This window comes from Rousettus aegyptiacus, unplaced genomic scaffold (assembly GCF_014176215.1).
Source record: "Rousettus aegyptiacus isolate mRouAeg1 unplaced genomic scaffold, mRouAeg1.p scaffold_m13_p_16, whole genome shotgun sequence".
NCBI classification, from domain to species: Eukaryota; Metazoa; Chordata; class Mammalia; order Chiroptera; family Pteropodidae; genus Rousettus; species Rousettus aegyptiacus.
The window spans coordinates 30,741,201-30,763,748 of record NW_023416291.1 but is presented as its reverse complement, the minus strand read 5'-3'; the positions used below and the strand labels follow the sequence as shown (position 1 = coordinate 30,763,748).

The window sequence follows — 22,548 nt, the reverse complement described above, 5'->3', positions numbered from 1 at the left end:
GTAACAAGGATTTTAGTCTTGCGGTTTCCCTGGTCTTTCACGTTTCTCTCAGGAGATTCATTCTTCCAATGGCCTTCCTTTTTGCAGTAGGCACATTGATTTTTTTCTAAGGGTGCCTAACCCTTACGTGGGCCTCTTTCTGATCTCCCTTGTCGTTTCCTAGTCTTCCCTGATCTCTCCTCCTGGATAGCAGCTACCATTATTTTAGCCATGTGTTTGGGGTCATCTGGTGCCTCCCTATTGTTAAACACTTTCTGGGCTATCTCAACAAGTTGGGACAGATTCATCCCTGCAAAACCTTCTAACTTCTGCAACTTAACACCGGATGTCAGGGGCTGCCTGTGTAGCAAAGGCTACATTAAGTGCCCATTGGTTCTCAGGGGCCTCAGGATCAATGGGGGTGTATACGAGTATGGCTCCTGTAGTCGATCAAGAAATGCCCCGGGGGATTCCTGAGGTCCCTGTATAAGTTCAGTTACCTGAGAAAGGTTAGTTGGCTGGCAAGCAGCCATCTGAATTCCCCCAATTAGAATCTGGTGGTACCAATCTGACGCCATTCTCCCTGCCTGAGAATTGTGTCTCCAGTCTGGGTGGGTGGAGGAAAATTCCTCCTCAATCTGTTCCCCTGCTTCCTTAACTCTCCTCCCTCCCACAGCTATCTTTTGTATTTCAGTCCAAATGCGTGGAGTTCTTCTGAGGTCAAGGGGTAATTAAAAACTGTTGGCAATCATCCTAGGTGGGGCAGTGAGTCCGAAAGACACTTTCTAAGAGTCCTATTAATTAAATGCCTGGGGTTTCTCAGAGAAAGGTGGATTTTGTGCCTTCCAGTTGTACAGGTCACTAGTCGAGAAAGGCATGTAAACCATAAAGGGCTTGTCAGTGTGCTGCCCCTGCGCTGGTCCTTCTCCCAAGGGGAGGATGGCCAGGGTGGTAGTATTGGCTGGTGCCCCACCCGGAGTGGGAGCAGGAGGCCCATAGGGGTTATCTGCCCGCATCTGAGGAGGTGAGGCAGTGCTATTTGGCCTCTGTTGTCCTGAATTATAGGGTGGGGGAAGGTCACTGTCCAGTGGAGATTGGAGGACTGAGGGATTGGGCTGTTTTGGAGATTCAGTTGCTACCTGTCTTGGGGTGCCCACAACTAAAACCTGTGCCCCTAGAGAGAGAGCACACTGGCGGAGCCAAGGAGGGGATTCTGAACAAGGTTTAACCATTGATCGATGTAGGGAAACTGATCAGGATGTCTCGGGTCTCCCATGTCAACCTTCTAAACATTCCTCACCAAACCCTTGTCAAAAGAGCCCTCTGGAGGAAAGCCAGTTTACATTAAAAGACAGCTACTCAACTTCACACAATATTTTTAGTCTGCCTGGAGAAAACTTTATGCCATAGTCAGCCCCCTCTACAAACCCTTCTTTGAAATGTCGCGGGAGACATCCCAAGGGTTCTTCTGTGAACTCGGGCTTCCCACCATTGCTTGTGCAGAAAACACAAAATAGAAAACACAAAACACACACTCAGACAAGAACAATCACTGAGGTGTAGGTGGACCCAGAGAAGTCCGCCACCTACAACCTAGACAGGACCAGAGACAATTAAAAGAACCCGACAACAGGGCACAGGAGGCGGCGTCCCGCGGCCTGGCCACAGTCCGGGAGATATGACTGCATCCAGTCTCTCCACGGACCCACAATGATAGGTCAACAGAACCAGGAAGGTACCTTTTATCCAGATGCCGAGGCCTCGGAGATTCCAGATTCCCGGAGATTCCAGATTCCTGTTGGAACCAGGAATAAAGAGTGTGTCCTGAAAGTTGTGTCCTTAATGATTGCATTTAACCCTGTCACAGCATTCAAGAGCCCTAGAATGTCTCAGGTTGGCCACCCCTTTGATTCTGTAACAGGGACAGCAATTGCTTTGGAGGCCAGTCCGGTCTTAGATCTCAGGGCCACTCCCTGAGATCTTGCTGGGACCTCCAAATGTTATAGCTGCCAGCCCCCAAAAGACACATGGACCACCAGAACTCAGTGAGTGAGTTATAGGAAACACTCTTTATTCAGCCAGCTGAGTCTGCCAGGGGTACGCAGACCCCAAATTAAGCAGCCCCAAAACATGGAGGTACAGGGTTTTTAAGCCCTAAATCTCATTCTTCATTCTGTTTAAATACAAAAGTCTATTTTTCTTCTATTCACTACCTGTCCACTTTACAGGTCAGGTGTGTAAGCGAGGTTACAGAAGCAGAAAGCTTGTTTATTATGTTATGTTCCTATAATCATAGGCCTACGTTCCCATAGCAATAGTCAAACAGTAATTTCCAGAAAGAGTTAATTTTTCAGCCACCACAATATTTGTGGGTATGTATAAATTATATTGAAGTTTTTAAAATTTTTTATCAAAATTATTTTCCCCAGCTTTATTGAAGTATAATGACAAATAAAAGTTGCATATATTTAAGGTGTGTAATGTGATGTTTTGACATAGATGTATATTGTTGCCACAATCAAGCTAATCAGCATATGTATCACTTCACATATTTACTTTTATTTTGTGTGTGATAGGAACACTTGGGTCTACCTTTTTAAGAAATCTCAAGTATATACTATATCACTATTATTAGCTACAGTCATTTGGCTATACATTAGGTCTCAGAACTCACTCATCTTATAATTTAAAGTTTGAACCTTTCAACTAACCTCTCCCCATTTCCTCCAACCCCTGTCCCTCAGGAACCACCTTTCTACTCTATTTCTACATGTTCAACTGTCTTAGATTCTGCACATAAACGAGATCATCTAGTATTTGTCTTTCTGTGTCTGACTTATTTCACTTAATGCAACGCTCACAAAGTCTATTCATGTTGTAACTAGCACAATTTCTTTTTAAAGGTTGACCAATATTCCATTTTTGTGTGTATGTATGTACCACATTTTCTTTATCCATTTATCTATTGATGGACACTTAGATTGTGCCCATGTCTTGGCTATGGATTTCTCTTTTTAAAGGGCAATGATTTGTAAGTTATTACAAAATGGGCAATAAATTTCATTAGTAATTTAAATATTCCCTATGTAAGTCACTGACACTTCTTGTCTTTAAGAGAGTATTTTTTATGCAAAAGGATGACCACTCGAACTAGTGGCACATTTTATCCTGTTACTTTAAGGAATCATAAACACAATCCTTTATTAAGGAATTTGAACTTACAAAACATAATTAGGTAAATATAATAGAACCAATTTTTAATAGGAACACATATTTTAATACTTTTATACAATAATTCGGATTAGTCATCCTGGTTTTAGCATGAAGTTAGGTTTAAAATTCCTCAGTTGATCTACTCAATGTTCCTGGACTATTAAAGAGATTACATACACATGGCCTCTATTGCAAGTTGCCTGATTTGAAAAATTTACACAGCTTCCTAGAGAATTTGCAGGAAATTTTTGGGTGAAATTCTGAATGTGGTATATGTGAATAAATGTAATGTTACACAAATGATTATAACACTGCACAAATAATTATTTTTATGAGATTTCCTTGAACCTAAGGGCTGGTGGAAGAGATAAATTCAAGGTTGCACACAGGGAAGTGATAGTCAGTTGGGAACCAAGATGGTGAAATGCACTTCTGTGAGAGACACTGTGTCCTTCCCTGTCCTTTTTCAGACTTGGATCCTCAAGAGCATCTTCTGGCACCCTTCAGAGGTTCCAAGAGCCATTAGTGAGGGCAGCAAAGAGAAACATACTTAGGGGTAAGCAAATAAGTAATTATTTTTCCCCTTTAAAAATTCTGCACCTATTTATAATATGTTCCCTCCCCCTGCCCCGGCCCCCACACCACCACACAATTCTCAGGACACAAGCCGAGTGTCCTACAATTCAACTCAATTCTGACACTATCCACCAGAAGATAGTATCAGATCCCACAGGTTTAGGGCTCGGTCCTACAAAACTGTGCCCACATCAGAGGCCAATCACAAAGCCCAAGTTGTCACCTGTGCTTCTGACCAACTATCTATAGATTCGAGGTTGCCACAACCCCCTCTTTAGATTCCCTTAATTTGCTAGAGTGGTACACAAAGAGAAACATTTTACTTACTAGATTACTGGTTTATTATGAAAGGATATAACTCAGAAACAGCTATATGGAAGAGCTGTATGGCACAGGGTTTGGGGAAAGGGTGCAGAGCGCCCGTGCCCCCTCCACGAGCCCTACTCTCTCTGCATCCGCACGCTCACCAACCTGGATGCTCTCTAGCCGGTCCTTTCAGGTTCTGATAACCTGTCCTATCCTCTCTCATTCTTTAAGTATTCTTTCTGTATCTTGAATATATTTTATCACTATGAATATCACTTATTTTTTATTATTTGTATATGTGTCTTTCACCCTTAAAAAATTGTGAGCACTTCAAAAGCTGATGTCATTGTATATTTATCTGTCTATTCCCCTGCAGGTCTAGTCTTGTTTTGGTCATTTTGTTTGTACTAACGAAAAATAGCATTTGAGAATATCCTTGTGTAAGAGGAGCCATTAAACTTTGTAACAAGGGAATTGAAATTAACTCAAAGTTTATAACAGGTAAAATCATAAAATATATTTACAAAAATAGCATTAGTAAAATGGAGTATAATAACATGAGTATCATTTCATTTAAATAAAAATTGTCTAGAGACAAGTGGAAAAAATAATTTATTGCAGATTCTTTTGCACATTAACATGGAACATTTATACATATATTGATATGTTGATATGAAATACTAAATTTAAAGACAAATGTTTTCACACAAAAGTAGTTGTACTATATTTTATAAAGAGAGATGTTAATAAATTATCAGAGACATTAAAGAACAACAGGCCAATTATTCCAATAAGAATGTATTTTGTGTCAAAATTAAACTAAGTTTTCTGAACATGATGTCTCGGATATAAGTATATTCTTCTAAGCTAAGAAAAAAAAGCTCATTTCTGGGAAAAAAAGGCCAGGAAGGGCATTGGTGCACAGAGTGTCTCCACGGTGATTCCAGCTTTATTCCTGGATGTGGTTAGAGTCCAAAACCTGGATCCCAAGCCAATGTAACAGCTCAGGGGGAAACTGTAGCTCTCTACAGCAGCTACATGTAGTTAATGAGTTTTAATACAAGAGATAAACTACAAATGAAAGCATTTTAGAGGCATTATAATTACCACTTGATTTGAATGAGCGACTAAATATTTTTAATAACAAAAATGCACATTTTCTATTTCTGAAGGAAAATTAGCATAATTCAAAATAGTCACTATTTTCTTAACATGGTATATTAATTCTTACTTTGGGAGTCTGAAAATAAATTGTACTTTCCCCCTAAAACTTAGAATTCACTCCTTTAGAAAATGATTTCTATAATGATATACACCAACACAATATAAAGTTCGTTATGTTATAGTCATTAAAATATACATATACATATATATGGAGCATGGAACTGATTTGGTAAACCACGGTCTGCACACACATGGCCAAATACTATTCAGTTTCATTTAATTAAATTTAACAAATATTTATTGGGTGCCTACTACCTGCAAATTACCAAGTTAGGCAAAACTCATAGTAGATTTTAAGACACCTGAAACACATGTCACCCACATGTAAAGCCAAACTTTAGATAACATATTAACCCTTGAAAAGAATCAAAAGCAGAGCTAAAGTTGAATAGTGAAAGATATACCTAGGAGAAAGGCTTGGGATAATTGAAAAGGACAAAGCAAAAATCTGTATCCATAGTTGATCATCGCTCCTAAGCATCCCACATATTAGGGGATAAGTGGAATCTAATCACAGTCTTCTTCCTACAGCCCGAGATTCAGTTATCATCCTGCTCTGATTCCTTAAAAAAGTAGAAGAAACAAGATATTAATTTTCAGTGATAATAAAGCTTATAATATCCCTCAAATTTTTATGTTCTATAAGATTGTGATCTGCATTCATATCTACAGTTTTTCTGTCATCCCCATCATAACTCTGGGTGGAACAGAGCCACTCAACTGAAATACCCAATGCTTGATGTACAGTTTAATTTATCAGAACAACATCAGTAAGCATGCCAACCTAGTAAGTAAATTATTGAAAGTAAAAACAGCTGAAAGAGGATAAAGATAAATATTTTAAAACTTGGCATTCCATTCCTTTTAGGATTTGTTATAGTCTGAAAGCATTTTTAGGGAATGGTATGCACACAGGAAAAGAAACATAATCAAGTAGTCAAGCCCCTGCTAAAGAACCAATACATCAACAGGGGAACAAAGTGTCAAATCGTTTCGGATGTGACACCCTCAATGGGGAAAGGCTGGGCATGACCTCCCTGTGTACAGGTCTACCGGCAGTGACAGGGTTCTGATCTGGTTGCTAATGTTCTGAGATCCACTTCAGCACACAGCTTCTGTCTGGAGTACAACCATGGTACCAGCACGAACCTAAAGCTTCCGACGGAATCGCTTAGATTCTGAAAAATTACCAATCACTCTCCTCTCTAGGAAGAACACACAGGGACTAGGATTTCCAAAGATCCCCAAATACTCCACAGGAAGACAGCTTGGTCCTTACAAGGACCAAGGGCCAAGAAATGCTGATGGGGATCTTGGAACAGCTCAGGGAGTTGAAGGAAGAAGGCCAGGAGGATCCCCTCGCAGCCCACTGACCTCAGTCGTGTTTCAGCCATATTAGGAAGGAAGAACAACAACGACAACAAAAACAGATTTTCTCTATTCAGTATGTTTGGTTTTAATTTCATTAGAGGACAAAAACTGGCAACCATAAAGTATCCCCTAAGAAGTATTTATTGTTCTAACTGGACTGTTAACTGTGCAGCATTTCTCCTGCTTTACTGAAGAATTCATTTCTGTGAGTAAGAATTCTTTTAAATTGAAACATTTTCAGTGGTTATGATTTAGCTCCCCATATTTATAGATTGTCTTGAAAAAAAGAAAAAAAGAATTAGTCTCTGATTAGTCATACCTCTGTTCCTGTATTTTTTCTGGATAGAAACCAAACTTGCATTGGTTCTTTTTTGCCCTTCATGGACACTGGGCCTCTGTGCTCCAAATGGAACTGTGGATCTGAATTTTCTGGTGTCATAAGACATCTGAAAGTCAGGTGACAGGGAGTAGGGAGAGAGGTAAGGAAAACGGTTGCATAGAGAAAGTGACATGTACCAAAGTTATATATCAAGACACTAAGGAGAGACGCTAAAGTTGTATTTAAAGGTAACTCAAGGTATTAGGAACAATGGTCAAATCAGGAACTCCTAAGATGATATAAAATCTTTTAAACTGGAAATAATGACACAATCTTTTCCAATAAAAAATAAACAAAACTGGAGATGGGAAGCACGGCACAGAGGACGCAGTTAGCATTAATGTAATAGTTAGGTGGAGACCCAGAGGAGAGAAAGAGCAATCAGGGGGAACGTTTTATAAACTGTATACATGTCTAACCAATGTACTGTATACTTGAAACTAATACAATAAAATTTAAAAAGTAAATAAATAAACAATCTTAAGAGCGAAGATGATGATAGCTTCAAGGTAACAAAAATCACTCAGAGAGTTAAACCACATACAAAGGCATTTTCCTTGCAAATCAATAAATACTAAGATGTATTCTCTTACCTGTATGTATATTCAGACACATTTATTTTTCCTTTTTCTCCAGTGGTTTCTGTTCTGCTTGTGAGGTTGACCGTATTTCCAAAAAGACAATACCGAGGCATCCTCTGTCCTATGACACCTGTAACCACCTCTCCAGTGTGTATCCCTATCGTTATCTGTAGAAATCAAAGCTTTGCTTCAATAACTTCAATCACTAATACACTAATATCTGCTTATTTTATATTACAGAATAATGTCGATTCAACACATAAAAATCATAAGAATTCTCTAGAAGAACTTTTAAGTGTATTACAGACAAAATGAAAACTCTCAAAAAATCTTCCAAGAGAATTCTTTTTCTAAAGTCTGAGAGATTCAAATGTGAATCAGGCAACTTATATGAGACTCAAAAAAAGAAACCTCAAAATAAGGGATAGGAGATTTCATCTCATCCTAATGGCATTCAGCACATGGGACAGACCAGGTAATTCCAGACAGGTGGAGACATTTGCCATCTCCATGAAAGAATGTGATACAATGGGCTCAATAAAGTATTTCAGTCTTTGTTGTGAAGATGCTTTACCTTATACATAATTAATGATTACCCAGCTAGGAATATGATCAGTTGTCCACAGAGGTCTACTACCACTATTACAATATCTATTTTATTTACTAACCTGTACAGATTCACCATCAACTTGAACCTGGCCAGCAATCTCCATCATGTCCAGGGCCAGGTGGCAAATGGATCGTGCATGGTGGATACATGGCTCTGGTAAACCACTCACTGTCATATACTTGTCACCGACAGTCTCCACCTAACATAGCACACATATTTAGAAGTTTATTGGTTAGCATAAACAAGATTATTTCATTTGCTAACCTTATTCAAAAAACATTTGTCCAAGACTATCAGTAACTTTATACTCTTCTCCCACTTTGTTTTATAAACATTCTAATGCATTCAATACCAAGATGAAACCTTGTAATTATTTGAAATTTATACACATGGCACTTTGATTACAGGCAAGTACAGACACGGCATTATTTTTCCTCTTGTAAATTCTGGGTTCTTACCTCAGATGCCCTTATAATTCAGCAGAACAATGTTATTGCCTTATTTCACCATAAAACAGTGATATTCTGATGTCACAAAAGCCACTGCCTGAAGTTCAATGATTTTTCATGGTCATCGACCATTCATTTTTATGACGTGCTCATGAATTGTTACATTATACCCCAGAAAATGACTGTAAAATAAATAGTTCTTGTGGCACTTACATTACTCCAGATGCCTGGGGATGGTTTAGTTAACATTCTTTCCCTTAACAAACAAATGACTTCATTTTTCCAATATTAAATTTGTTTCTCATTGAAACCACAGGTAGAAATGCCTTATAAATGTTTATCTTCAAGTTACATTATCTAAAATTTCAGCACCTTTTTCATGCTCCATGATTTATTTACCATGCAAAACATTTTATGTATTTCAGTAAGAATTTCTCATGTAGAGCACAAAAACGAATGCTATGCTTATATTATGTATGATAAAACAACCTGCTCAGATTTATTAATGTAAGTACAAAAAAAGCCATTTTATTTTATTACATTTCATTTTAACTAAGGAATCATCTGCTCCATTCATTCTGGTTACAAGGAAGAGAACTTTTTAAAGCAAGAGGTGATTATTTAGGATAATGACAAATATTGACTGTGTAGAGGATTAGTTAATATATCAAAGCTACCATCAGAGAACTATGCAGTGCCTTTGGAGCTTTGGAGGGAAGGGTCTGAACAGCACTGCTTTACGAAATGGTCAGGACTTGCCTTATAAACAAAAGGATTTTTCCGGGAATCAGTCAATGTGTCAAATCTGGTGTAAAGGTCGTTGAGAAGGTTTACAATCTTCATGGCCCCTTCTCCAGATGCATGCTTACTGCAGAAAGCATTGAAGCCCACAATGCCACTGAAGAGGATGGTCACATTGTCATATCTTTTAGCAGGCACTGGACGCTTGTGTCTCAGCTCATTAGCAACAGACGGAGGAAGGACAGAGTATAGCAACCTATTCAGTGGGATTAGAAAAAGGCCATGGTAAGAAATGCTGGGAATAGTTTTAGTGCTTCTACTGGCCATTTCATTGAACATCAATGTCATTTGCACTATAAAGGCCATTTAGGACACCTCTAATATTAGTATAAAATATTAGCCATATTAATAAGTATAAACAGGACATATACACAATATATCAATTCAAACCAAATCAAAACAAGCCAAACTCATAGACAAAGAACTGGCAATAAGAAGTCAAAGTATTCATTGCTGGTCTTGTATTCTGACCTTGGTATTATGATATTCACAGTATAAAAGTTGTCACCAGCAGCACTTAAAACACTGTGTAAGTATCACAATACCGGGAACATGTTTATCTCCTAGGAATAAAAAATTCATCTCAATTGTTGTAAAGTAATATTGAAAGAAGCAGATTTCTCTTCAGACTCATTCACACCTCACTCTTCTGCAGAAGAAACTGGTAAGATGGGTGGAAATTGGTCAGGGCAAGAAAAGATTTGTTTCTATTGGCAACACTGACACTACTACAGTGACATCAGGGATCATGCCGAGGGGACAAGTGCGGTAAACACAACAGGGGAAGGATGACTATGATGGATTTATAGCGAGATCTAAGGGCTCTTGGCATGAGAGCTCAAGAGAACAAATGATGCCTCCTCCCTTTCTCATCTCTGTTGCCAGAGAAGTTTAATGTGCAAATGGAGCCGAGCTCTTATTATTCTTTCTAGCTTTAGTGAAATTTCCCCATACTTTAATATTTAACTTTTAAACATTTATAAAATATCTAAAAACTGTATTTGAATATTAAATGTGAACAGAACTCCTGAGCTTTAAAGAAAAGTAAAACTAAATAGTTAATTAAATCACCTTGATAAACAAATATCTACAAACAAAGCATAACCTAGGTGGTTTCCTAAGATAAAAAGCCAGAGCAAGACACTGAGTAACTCGAATTTACAAACCCATATGACTTTGAACTTTAGTCTCTAAGCACTGTTTTACAAGGTCCGCAAAATGTGATATTTTTCATGGATGAAGTTGTACCAGATAATAATAAAACATACGGTTTGAGTTGTTTTTAAGCAGTGGGAAAAATTTGGGCTGCCTCCCCGTGTATTTTCTGAAATTTGCAAAATACCTGGATAGATTAAGGGAGTCAGTTTCAGACCATGAGGAAAGTGAAGTTGTCTCAGAAAAACTAAACACAGCTTCCAGCTTCATTATACAAAGGCCAAGACAAGTGAACTAAGATGCTATGGATTCTTTCGGCAGCTGTGAAGCTAGAGCTATCTTGGCGGCCCAGCAGAGGACATCAGATCTCCTCTTCCCAGCACTTCCACCCTCCCCTGAAGGCCCTCAGTAAAACGGTTTAATTTGAAAAAAAAATTTAAAAGCTATGGATAAAGACAGGTATTTAAATGGCATTCTCTATTTCATATATGCTATTAATTAATAGTTAACTTATGTTTTTCTGTTTGGGCACAACATCCCTCCATGGGCAACTAAGCATGTATCATGCAAGAACAGTATAGAAAGTGGTACTATTACCAATATTCTGACCATTTAGTAGAGTGAAATAGTTCTTATGGAAGTAAGGCAGATCAGTTCAATTCTCTAACAAGACTGCTTTCTATTACGTAAATGTTAAGAATTAAAACAGAGACCCTGGGAAAAATATCTTGTAAATCTCGGTGGCTTAGTTTTTAATTATACATGAAAGAGTTCAAGTAGTATGCACAATATGCACTTGTTCAAATGAATTACTTGAAAAATGAAGTATTACCTTAAGGGTACATGCTCAATATTTCATAATTTAATCTTCCATTAACAGAAAAATAGTAGTTCTGTATTTTTATTTTTTTGCTAATCTTTGTATTTATAGATATAATTGTTGTCATTAGAGATGACATTATAATCTGTCAGATTCATATCAGCCAAATCTTAAAATAATGCAGAGTCCAAGAAAAAAAAAAACTTTTAAAATATAATGGCCAACTCTAAGTTCAGTGTAACCCTCAGCACTTGGCCAGCTGCTGGCACATAGAGGATGCTCAGTACATATTCCTTCCATTAGAGAATGAATGAAGAGAATAGTCAGACCTTACAAATTTTGACTTATTCTAATGATTTTCAGAGAGATGTTTTATTCCATATTTTTTCAGCTTGGTTCATAAAAATAGAAAACATCTCCACTACCATTAGGACTGATTTATTTCTGTACTCATACTTCTGTTTTAAGTGATCGGAAGAGTTTATTTGCTACTCTGGAGCTTCAATGGCTTCCATGCCTTTTTAGTCTGATTACTAATCTTTGCTATAGTAGTCAAAATATACGATGCCAAACCACCATGTCCTTCAAGCACAAGGTGACATACTTACGTGTCTGTCTTTTTCTTTTCATCTTCCAGGGCTCTTAAAGTGAGCTGCAGCCTGTCTGTCAGGATTTCCAGTTCTTGAGTCAGTTTGTATTCCTCTCTGAATTGTTCTCCCAAAAGAACGAGATCACGCGTGGCATCGTGCAAAGGGATGTCACTTAGATACAGACCTCTCCTTGTCAAATCGTCCAGATTCATCACACTGTTATACAGAGAAATGAGGCGAAATCAGTGCAACCTATTCACATGACAATCCCAACCTTGATTACTGTCAGGAAGTATAATCCTGACATCTCCTACCATTCTAAAGCTTCTCAGACTAAAGGAAAAAAATTTGGACAATTGGTCAAAGAATGTTACTCCATTCTTTTAGAGACTTAAAAATCTATCAAAGAGCAGTGAACCTAAAATGCATTTTTGCCAAACTGTACTTTTTGATGCCATCAGCCTAAATTGAAAGATAATATAGAAAGCTGCCCTATGGAAACTGCTCAGGCATTTAACACAAGGCTGTGATTTATTACCATATTTTTTCCTCATTATCAAGAGAAATTAAAATTTACCTTTACTCACTTTAACAAGAACAATTGTGTGTCTTTTGAGACACTAGTTCATTTCTTTCTTATGGATTCTGTGACTACCATAACTGGCTGTTTTTCCTTCTAAGCGTGATGATTGAAAGTTTACAACTGGACTTATGACCCATCTTCAACAAGTATTTTACATATTTACGACTTTCTGACATGTAGTTTTATATACTACTCTTACTTCTTGTTCTAATTTCTTCTATTACTCTGTTCTTTGACTAATCTTTCTCATATTTGAAACAGTATTTAAACATGCTAAATTTTATGTATCTGTGCAACTTAAGTCATTTTTAGAACAACATAATAATGTTTATTGATTCAGTGAAGATCTGGTATGTAAAAGGTTGCTTGTTAAAAATTTATTCTTTGGTTAAAATGTCTTACAGTTATATTATTGGCTTGAATTTTTTAAATGCAAAGTAATTACTTCTGGGCATTCATAATAAGAATTTTTCTAAAATGGCATAATTAAGTTGAAATTTTACTGAGCAATTTTGGTTTAATAAAATGACTCCCTATAATATATTCTCAGCAGAAATGTCCATAAATCAAAGCAAAAGCTAGTGTGCCAAGATAGAAAAATAAAATAATCAAAGAGTTTACTAATGAAGCATATTGTCCCTTTAGATTTTGTTAAAATGGATGTGTAAGTTATAGCTCACTTGCAGAGATAGATCCCTCTGGAAAGAGGCCAGATCATCTGGCAAATGAGTAGAGAAAAAAAGATTATAAGCTTATAATAAAATTAATCATTAAAAATGCTCATATTGAGTTAGAAAACAATCAAATTGTTTCATTTTTCTAAAATGTTTTTATTTGATAAACTATTAACACGTTCCTAAATTTAAACTGATCACCTTGAAATTATTTATTTTGCAAGTAAAATTGTTTTTAGTTAATCTTTTTATTTGATTTGAGTACAAATCTTTCTATACGCATAGACTGGTACCATATGACAATTGGCAAATGTGTCACTATGTGACCAATTTCTTCATATTGTAATTAATAGGTAGACTCCAAATTTTCTCCTTCCATTTTCAAAGGAAACTTTATCTCCAGGACTAGAAATTATCCCTATCGAGAAACTGTCATTCTACTGAAGCCCTACTTGGAAAGAGGCTAAGAAAAAACACTTATTGATAGCAAATGAAGAAGTAATTAGATCAATGGGGGTTATTAATAAAAATATGTATATTTCTTAATTTTTTATCTTTTGTTTTCATATATATGCTCAGGGAAAATCATCATTAGCTTTAGATAGTCTTTAAAGCTATATTAACAATATCAAAGGAGGTTGTTACAAAGATTTCACAGAAATTTTGACAATATCTTTAAATGTAAAGTGATCATGGTAGATTATATATTAAATTTCAAGCCAATAGACTACTAAAACATGCTTTCTAGAGTATGTTACTAAATACTGTGCACATATTTTGGATATATAAAGTTATAAACACACAAAATATCACCTAATGGCAAATTCCACAGTTATCTTTTTCTATTGTTCTAAAGTAAATTTTGGTATATTTATTTGTATTTTGAATTCCCATACAACTTTACGTAAAATACTTTATCAGATTGAGGCAACATCAACCTACACTTATACTTCCTTCTAATGTTTATTACAAATAACATAAACTTCAACTTCATACTGTATTTTAAATAGTGTATACTAATTAAAGTAGCTAAACATTTTTAATATAAAATAGTTCAAACCCACAAATAATTTGAAAAGTCATTTCATGGTGCCAACTCTATTCATGCATTTATGCCACCAAATTAGATGCTTTCAGAATCGCTTTTCTACGTGATGTCTGTTGGGAAGGTACAAAGCTATAGAATTAGCTAACTGAAGATGAGGTACTGTGTGATCTAATGGCACAAAACACTTAACAGATTGTTTAGGACATGGCAAGTAAAATAGAATATATGATTTCTCCTGAGTTTATTACAAATGTTAAATGACATTAACCTTGTTATAGAGAGGTGTACAACAAAAGTTGTAAAATCTAATTACACTTCAGAATATGTAAACATGATTGAACAAAATGTTATTGAGTTCCTATGTTAGCTAAAGGTGGATACTTTTATCTATTACAACGAATCTAAAAATGATTACCTTGGTGAACACAGAAAAAGTATGCTATCTGCTTCCGGTAAGTAGATCATTTGACCCTTGAGACGTAAGCAGCTGATCTCAGTCCCAGTCAGTTCATCCTCGCATTCTAATTTCTCTACATCCAACAATCCTTCCTTGAAAAAGCAAGACATAACCATTAACCAGTGCCTTTCTCTCTAACAATTTAGAAAAAAGAAGGGCACATCTAATTCATTTCCCACCAAACCATGTGGAAGAATAAGTGTACCAGTTAGAACAGAGGAGGGCATTTCACCAGAGTTCTGCCAGGGCACAAGCTTAGAGGCTCTCTTACAAACACTGTAGAAAAGTGACTTGACTACCTCCTTTGAACCTAGAAAGACAGTAGCTGTACTGTTGTTCACATATTTATGTAAACCTTCTATGAATCTTTTTTCTGATTTTTCAATTTGGCTGGTAAATTACAATGTAAATTACCAGGCTTCATCAAAAAATAAAACGAGCCTCTCCACTATCCACCCCTGCATTCACAGAGCAGCTGGATGTACTTAGTACCAAATATATAAAGTACGTGTATGAAAGACCTTTGGGAGGGCTGCAGGAAGGAGGAAGTGTGTCCTCTAGGACACCTTTGCTGCATCAGTCCCAGAGATAGAAACTGTGAGATCGGCATACTACGAACATTATCAACTCAATGACTATTTTATCGCTTTTGTTTTCCAGAAAAAATGGCACCAAGAATAATAGACACTTTAGGAAAATGGGTAAAGTTTTTTTTAAAAGACCTTTTTATCAGTTCTTCTGATTTCTAAAATAGGACACTGTAGCTGTAAAAGGTGTTGGTTTAATATGTGAAACTGGGCCGTCTTGGCAAAGTGTTCTCAACAATTAAATTTTGTTAATCCTGATAAGGGAACAGAGTTCCATTGTCCTTCAAGCAAACCAAAAAAAGTAACAGTGCCTTTGAAATAGAAGTGCCTTTGAGGTTTGGTTCTGATTTCGCTACACCTTCAGTCATAGGATGTCAGAATCGCTGCTTTTCCCTTCAGAACACTTCTAATATGTAACATACCTTATGTAGTCACATTTAGTAAAATAGTGTCTTAATTACCTTGCTTCTCAATACAAAAACTGTATTGATGTGCGAAAGGATCCCATGGAAACTAATATCAATATGAGGACGGACCAGAGAGAAGACAGACAAAAGGCTGCAATTGCCAGGCTGGAGCTTAAATGTAGATAAAAAGAACAGAACATTTAATTATTCAAAACAATTTTTATAATTTGATGTTATTTTATTAAATCATCTCAATTATATGTAAATACAGAAATACATTATTTCATAGGAAAAATACCTCAACTATGGGCTCATACCTTGACCTGTAGCAACTCAGTGATTAAATGGACATCAGATAGTTTCATGAACATAAACCCTAATATTGATTCAGATGACTAATATTCAAATATAAGCTAAGAAATAAGAAAAGCATTTTCAAAGAAGAAAGAATGGAAATTTATCTTTTTAAAATGTAGCAGGAGGTGTAAAATACCTATAGCTTAAAATGAAATCTAAATATCAAAACTACCAGCAAACACTCACAGTTTATCAAAAGACAGTTAATAATCATAGGTAACAGTTATTTATTGCTTATAATGAACAAGGGGCTAGATTAAATGTTCTTCTGGTGCTTTCTATCCTCATGCTATAACAAAGGGAAAATAAGCAGAGAGAGGAGAAGTAACATGCTTCAGGTCAAACAATGGTAGAGAGGCAGAGCCAGCATAAGATCCCACACAGCACCCCATTTTGCTTCCAGACTTATATAGGTTTATGCCTGATATCATTGGGGGTAATCCTGAATAATCAAGTCTCTTTCATTACAAGCAAAAAGTATCTCTAGACACATGTCATGTACAACTCCAAAACTTAGTAGATAAGTGGAAAGAAAGGATTTTACAAATGGGTCTGAATAATGCAAATCAAACATAGACCCTCATCATCACCCCAACTGTTGTCCTTTGATGCGTTTGTTACTAAATCTCATGATAATTTCTATCATTTTCCTTTTTAGTGTTTTTTAAATTCTTTTCTCTAAAAATATCAAAGATTGATTTTAAAAGCTATTTTCTGACAGTAGATATCCAATGACTATTTATTCAATGAATGAATAAATAAGAGAAAGTTGATTGTTGGTAGAAAGTTACCCACTGTCTCATTCCCACTATCCTTGTGTTTAAAACAGAAAAAAAAAAAAAAAAAAAAAAAAAGTAGTTGTCCTAGGGAAAGTCACAGTATGCTCAAATAGCACTTGGCTCACATTTTAAAAATATGTAATATACAGTGTGCTGCACACCAAATAATACACAGTCAAAGGGTTAAATGAATGAATGGCCACACCTAACAATAGCCTGTTTATGGCCTTTTGTCTCAGACCCCAAGAAAGTGTGATGTTGACTTACCTGGGGAAGCACTCTGTATATGGCGTTACCACATTGAGTGACCACTAGGTCTCGGTCAAATATTATGTGGAAAGGAAAAGCTTTGCAGAAGGTATATGGGCTGATGCGTGATTCCTGGGTGCCATTTTCTTCAAACCTGTCAAGATCTTCATAAAAATCCTCTTCTTTAGATTCTTTTTCTTCAATTAAAAATTGAGTATGATCACATTCTTCATTTCTTTGCTGAATAACCTGGACGTCAAAGAGGAAAATGGTGTTGTCTGCATTTCAATTTACTTAAAATATCTAAATACCTAGGAAACTAGTTATGGGAATTGCATTTAGAGGGCTAAATTTAAATTTTTAAAAGATGCAAATACTATATATGCCTAAAATAGAAAACTATGCCTGGACATTTATTTACGAAATTTGAAGACTGAATAATTATTCACAGTAAAATTGCAAATCCGGTATCGGTCTCCTAGCAGCCCATACAGGTTCTGGTAGAATTGGAAGAAAAGCACCCTCCTTTCTTGGTAGGCTTAGCCCTTAGTCAGACGTACTTCTACAGTGAATGATCTATAAGCCATATAAAGCAGCACTATTTAACGTGCTAAAAATAATATTTACAAATGGAGGGTCATGAAACGATAAACATTTAAAAATACATGCAATGTAATTTCTTTTTTTATCCATCGCTTGCGATGTATATAAAATTACAATACTAAATTAGGTAGGATACAGAAAAACTCATCTCAAATACCACTAGTGGGAGGGTATTTTGATTAATCTTTCTGAAAAATAGACTAATAATATGCATAAAAATTCCTTAAAAATGTATATTCTTTGATTTAATTCTAAATCTAGGAATTCATTCTAAGGAAGTAATCATAACTGTGAGCAAAGCTCTATAATTTAAAGAAATAGCACTGTTTCTAAGTTTCTGCTAAGTAACTACATTTCTAAATGACCACGTCTATAGTTTAAAGATAACTACATTTATAAAATATTATTCACAAGCCAATGCATTATTAAGGTATAGAAAAGGATTTTTTCTTTTGAGTGTAAGATATTGTAAGCAACACATCTTCCTACAAAGGGAAAAACTATTTTAACTGAAACCAGATCCAAATGGAAAACATTTGCGGTGATATTTTTTTAGTTACAGATAAATGAAGGTAAAATGTTGCCCATTTTCACTTTTTTATTCAGAAGTTCACTGCAGCATAATCTGAGACCTAAGAGTAAATCACGATTAACATGGACATATTTGTATATATGCTTTCAGATATACTTTCCTGGCGAAATCAGAATATTACTACTATAACTGTCACACTAACTTACTATACTGTTTAAACATTAGTAGTCTTATTTAAGATTTAAAAATTTGCCCCATTAAGGTTGATTTCCCTAATGTCTCATAAACCAAACATAACAAAGTTAATCTTAAAATTCAGGTTTAATCTTGATGTTCTGCTCTATTTCCATTTTAGCTACAGGAACTGAATTATATGCAACCTAAATTTACTAATTAATTCTTCAATTCTACTTTTTTGCTTTGTTTAAATGGGCATAAAAAAGTGCTTTTCTAATCATATTTTTAATCTACTCTTATTATAACCCTTCATGACACAGTATACTATTTCAAAAGTAGTTAAATTGTCTGGTAGCTCTAGACCTGTTAAACATAAGAATACTTGAGGAAATTAAAAGAATGCCTTTGAAAAAATTAAATATACAAAATATAATTATCAAATGCCAATATTTCAAAAGCCTATTTGGGGTACTTGAAAAAATGAAGGCCACAAGACAACCCAAATATTGTCTAAAGTAAACCCCATAATTAAGTAAAAACTTGAATTTTGGAAGGTTCCTATACCAAAGGCTCTAAAAATTATAGTAACTGATATTTCCAAGTATACCCAAACTTATGTTTCTTTCCTGTAGTTTCAATGTACCTGCTCCTTGCTCAGCTTGGTTAAGTAAAAAACAAAACTTAGAGTAGACACAGTATGCAAAAAGCCCTTCATACGGGCTCACTTGGTATAGATGTAGTGTTTGTTGACAGGATCAAAGACTGTAAATAAAAAACATGTAAGATTTTGATTGAATTCCAGCAAGGTTCCCAATTTTGAAGGAATTTTGATCTTTTACCTAAAGTTTTAATTTGTAAATGTCTCTGCATTTGATAATGTCATTTTACGCATAGTCCCACTTTCTAGTTGTAGGAAAACCAAGGATACACTTGAGAATCACCAGCCAGTGTCATGTAAGAACTGACACCAACTCTTGAAAGAAAGCAAACCATGACACCTAATGTGACATTACTAAATTAAATGTATGGGATACTTTTTCAGTATAACCAATTTAAATGTTATAATTTTTATTTGTATAGTACTGTACTTCAAGTTTAGCCTTCCCATATGTTAGAATATAAGTGTGAGTTCTAAGAAAGGACTGCTATAAAGAAAGAACGCCGAAAGAGGGTATCTCTTTTCCCCATTTTCTCAAACTTGGGGCCGCTGAAAATGGATTTTGGAGCTAAATATGCTGAACACACAAAAAGCAGCTGACTAGGAGACACTATCTGGGTCAGAAATGTAAAAAAATGATGGTTCTCTTTATTGAGCAATTGTATCAGTACCTTGAACTTATCACTCAAAACAGACTATGTATCATCAATAGCAATACATTTTTAAAGTATGAGACCTGGTTTCTTTCACCAAGTAATCTAATTTATTCTTTTAAAAAAAAAAAAAAGCAAAACTTTTGTTCATGAAATGAAATATTCCAACTACATTTCAGGGACAGACAAAAAAGTCATGAAAAACAATGAACGAACGGTAAGATAATATCTAATTATATGTTGTCTTAGAATTTGACTATTCACATTATTATTATGATGATTTTGTTTTTTGAAAGCCTCACCTCAGCCTGTCATATATTCTGCCTCCCAGCTAATGTGTGCTCACAGGGACTGCAAACCACATTTCATGTGGTTTTAAGCAATATATAATTAGAAAGGAAAATCTGCCGCCACAAGAAAAAAAAAAATCTTGTATTCTTGCATATCTTCGCATTCCAAGGCCAAATATAGAAGACTACTGGTGTTGCTACTGTTACGGTTTATATATCGCTCTGGTGAGGTCCACTAACAGCAATAACTAAAGATAAATCCACAGAGTATCATTTTTAATGTTCTACATATCATTTGTGTTCAGAAGCACGTGAGTTACTAATCATTACCTTCATGTCTATCTCAGTGCCATGGATTTGTTGAGCTACTGTTTTGATGATTCCAATGACAATATCCTGAAGTCCTTCTCTCTCTGAGTAGTAGTGCAGAATAAGTCCTTTGCCCTTATCTGCATCAGTGCATCTGAAGGAAGGTGCACGCATACCTGGGTAGATAGTAGCAAGGTGGTCATGCAGAGCATCAAGGTTCTGCAATAAAGAGGAAATAATGATGAATAAATACTGCTTCCACAATGGCAGTTGCCTTCTGGAAGCAAAGTAAAGAAAGAAGACGGATTGGCCAGCGAACATTCACATAGCGCACCCTTCCCTTGCCGAACTGACACATCTGTAAGGCAAGAACCATAGAGAGCTTGGAACTAAAGTTAAGAAAAACATCTGTGGCTATTAATAGCTAATATATTTTAAAGAAAAATAAATAAGTGAGATATAAAAAGAATCTCTGAAGCAGAAGAAAGAAACATAGTTATTGGCTAAAACAAAGAAATGCATATTAACAGATATTTAGGGCGATTGTATATGCATGGCACTGTCATTTCATGGTAATGTAACTTTTCTAAGATTTGATTTCTTCTGATAAAATGGACATAACTCAAATAGCACATTTAGGATAAATAGCACATCTACCTTGGGTAGAGTAGGCAAAGTAAATAGCACCCCCAAAATTTCCACATCCTAATTCCTTTGAATACTTCTTTATACATGGCAAGAGATTTTGCAGATGGGATTAAGGTTATGCATCTTTAATTGGGAAGATTATCCCGGATAAACCTGGTGGACCCAGCCTAACCACATGAGTGACTGAGTCCTTAAAGAGCCAAGAACAATTCCTGGTTATAGAGGGGAAGAGGTGCAATGAAAGAAGGTCAGAGAGATAGCAGCATGAAAAGGAAACAGCCCCTTGTTGCAGGTTTTGAGATGTAGGAGACTATACACAAGGAAGGAGAGGGCCTCTGGGACCCTAGAGAAGCCTCTAGCTGATGGCCAGCAAGGAAACTGGGTCCTCAGCCCGAAAGACAACACTTGGAGCTGAACTGTCAACACACCAGAATAAGCAGGGAAACGACAGTCCCCCAGCGCCTATATAAAGGAACAGAGCCCTGCTGGCATCTTGACCATAATCCAGTGAGACCTGCTGCGACTTCCAACCTAAAAAAACTGTAAGCTATTAAATTTGCATTGCTTTAAGCACTTACGTTTGTGATAATTTGTTATGGTAACAATAATTTTTAAAAAATCTAATACATCAAGCAAATAGTAATCTATCGATAACTGGTGCTTATTACTAAAGAGAATGGGAGAGGTAAAACAATCTGAGAATACCATGAGCCTAAAAGACTGCATCTGAAAAGAAGGTGCTGGAGATGAGTCAAAATTAAACTACAGTTCTTGTTCCAAATGTCTCTAAGAAGTTAATTTAGGGAAATAGAAGTATCCAATAAGATATCAGGAAGAAACTAGAATGAGTATGAAGCAATTTCATGGGAGCCCAAATCTGAGAAATTCTCCATCAGGACACCTATGGAACTGTGGTTTAATTTTCTATCCCCTCCATTCCTTCACTTATTCTGCAAAGTTACCGCATGTGCATTACATATCATGCACTTAGGTGGTGGTGGCTGGAGGCAGGGAAAGGGTTGGACACAAATCTGCACGGCATGGACCCTGACTTTAAACAGTTCATGGTTTGTACCGCAAACAAATGTGCGGAGTGGCTTTTGATGCTTAAATAAAGGACTCAACAATTCGACCTGAAAGAATGGGGTCCAAAGATTTCAAAGTGAAGATGAGATCTGAGTAGGTCATAAAGGTTGCCATTCTGATTTGAATAAACGTTTTGATAGTGTCCTCAATTGGGTGAATCTAGTTTCTTTTTAAAATGCTTTTATGCATAGTGCTTCCCCCCCACCCCCCCAAAAAATTACGTTATAATCACGTCAGGCCATTTCTTAACAAAAGCATCAATTCACCGTGATTGCCTCTAGAGGCTGCTATTGCCATGTAAAAGGAACCCAATATGGCAGACTGAGTATTGAGAGTTTATATAAACTGCAAGGAGCTGATGCTGACACTATTTTACTTGGTTGAGTAGTACAGGGAA

The 22,548-nt window shown here is 36.0% G+C and overlaps 1 protein-coding gene across 2 annotated transcripts in view; it reads right to left on the bottom strand.

Moving 5' to 3' along the window:
* Positions 1-4,667: 4,667 nt before the first annotated feature.
* GUCY1B1 (guanylate cyclase 1 soluble subunit beta 1) overlaps positions 4,668-22,548 on the bottom strand; it is a 41,180-nt gene continuing 23,299 nt past the window's right edge. For both annotated transcript variants that reach the window (XM_016138663.2, XM_016138664.2), the window contains 10 exons: positions 20,439-20,636; positions 17,214-17,444; positions 15,865-15,981; positions 14,775-14,908; positions 12,073-12,270; positions 9,448-9,685; positions 8,298-8,438; positions 7,642-7,796; positions 6,989-7,115; positions 4,668-5,861 (listed from right to left, as the gene is read on the bottom strand). In XM_016138663.2, the coding sequence (XP_015994149.1) occupies positions 5,838-5,861; positions 6,989-7,115; positions 7,642-7,796; positions 8,298-8,438; positions 9,448-9,685; positions 12,073-12,270; positions 14,775-14,908; positions 15,865-15,981; positions 17,214-17,444; positions 20,439-20,636 (1,563 nt within the window). In that variant the 3' untranslated portion in view covers positions 4,668-5,837. The remainder of the gene's footprint in view (positions 5,862-6,988; positions 7,116-7,641; positions 7,797-8,297; positions 8,439-9,447; positions 9,686-12,072; positions 12,271-14,774; positions 14,909-15,864; positions 15,982-17,213; positions 17,445-20,438; positions 20,637-22,548) is intronic.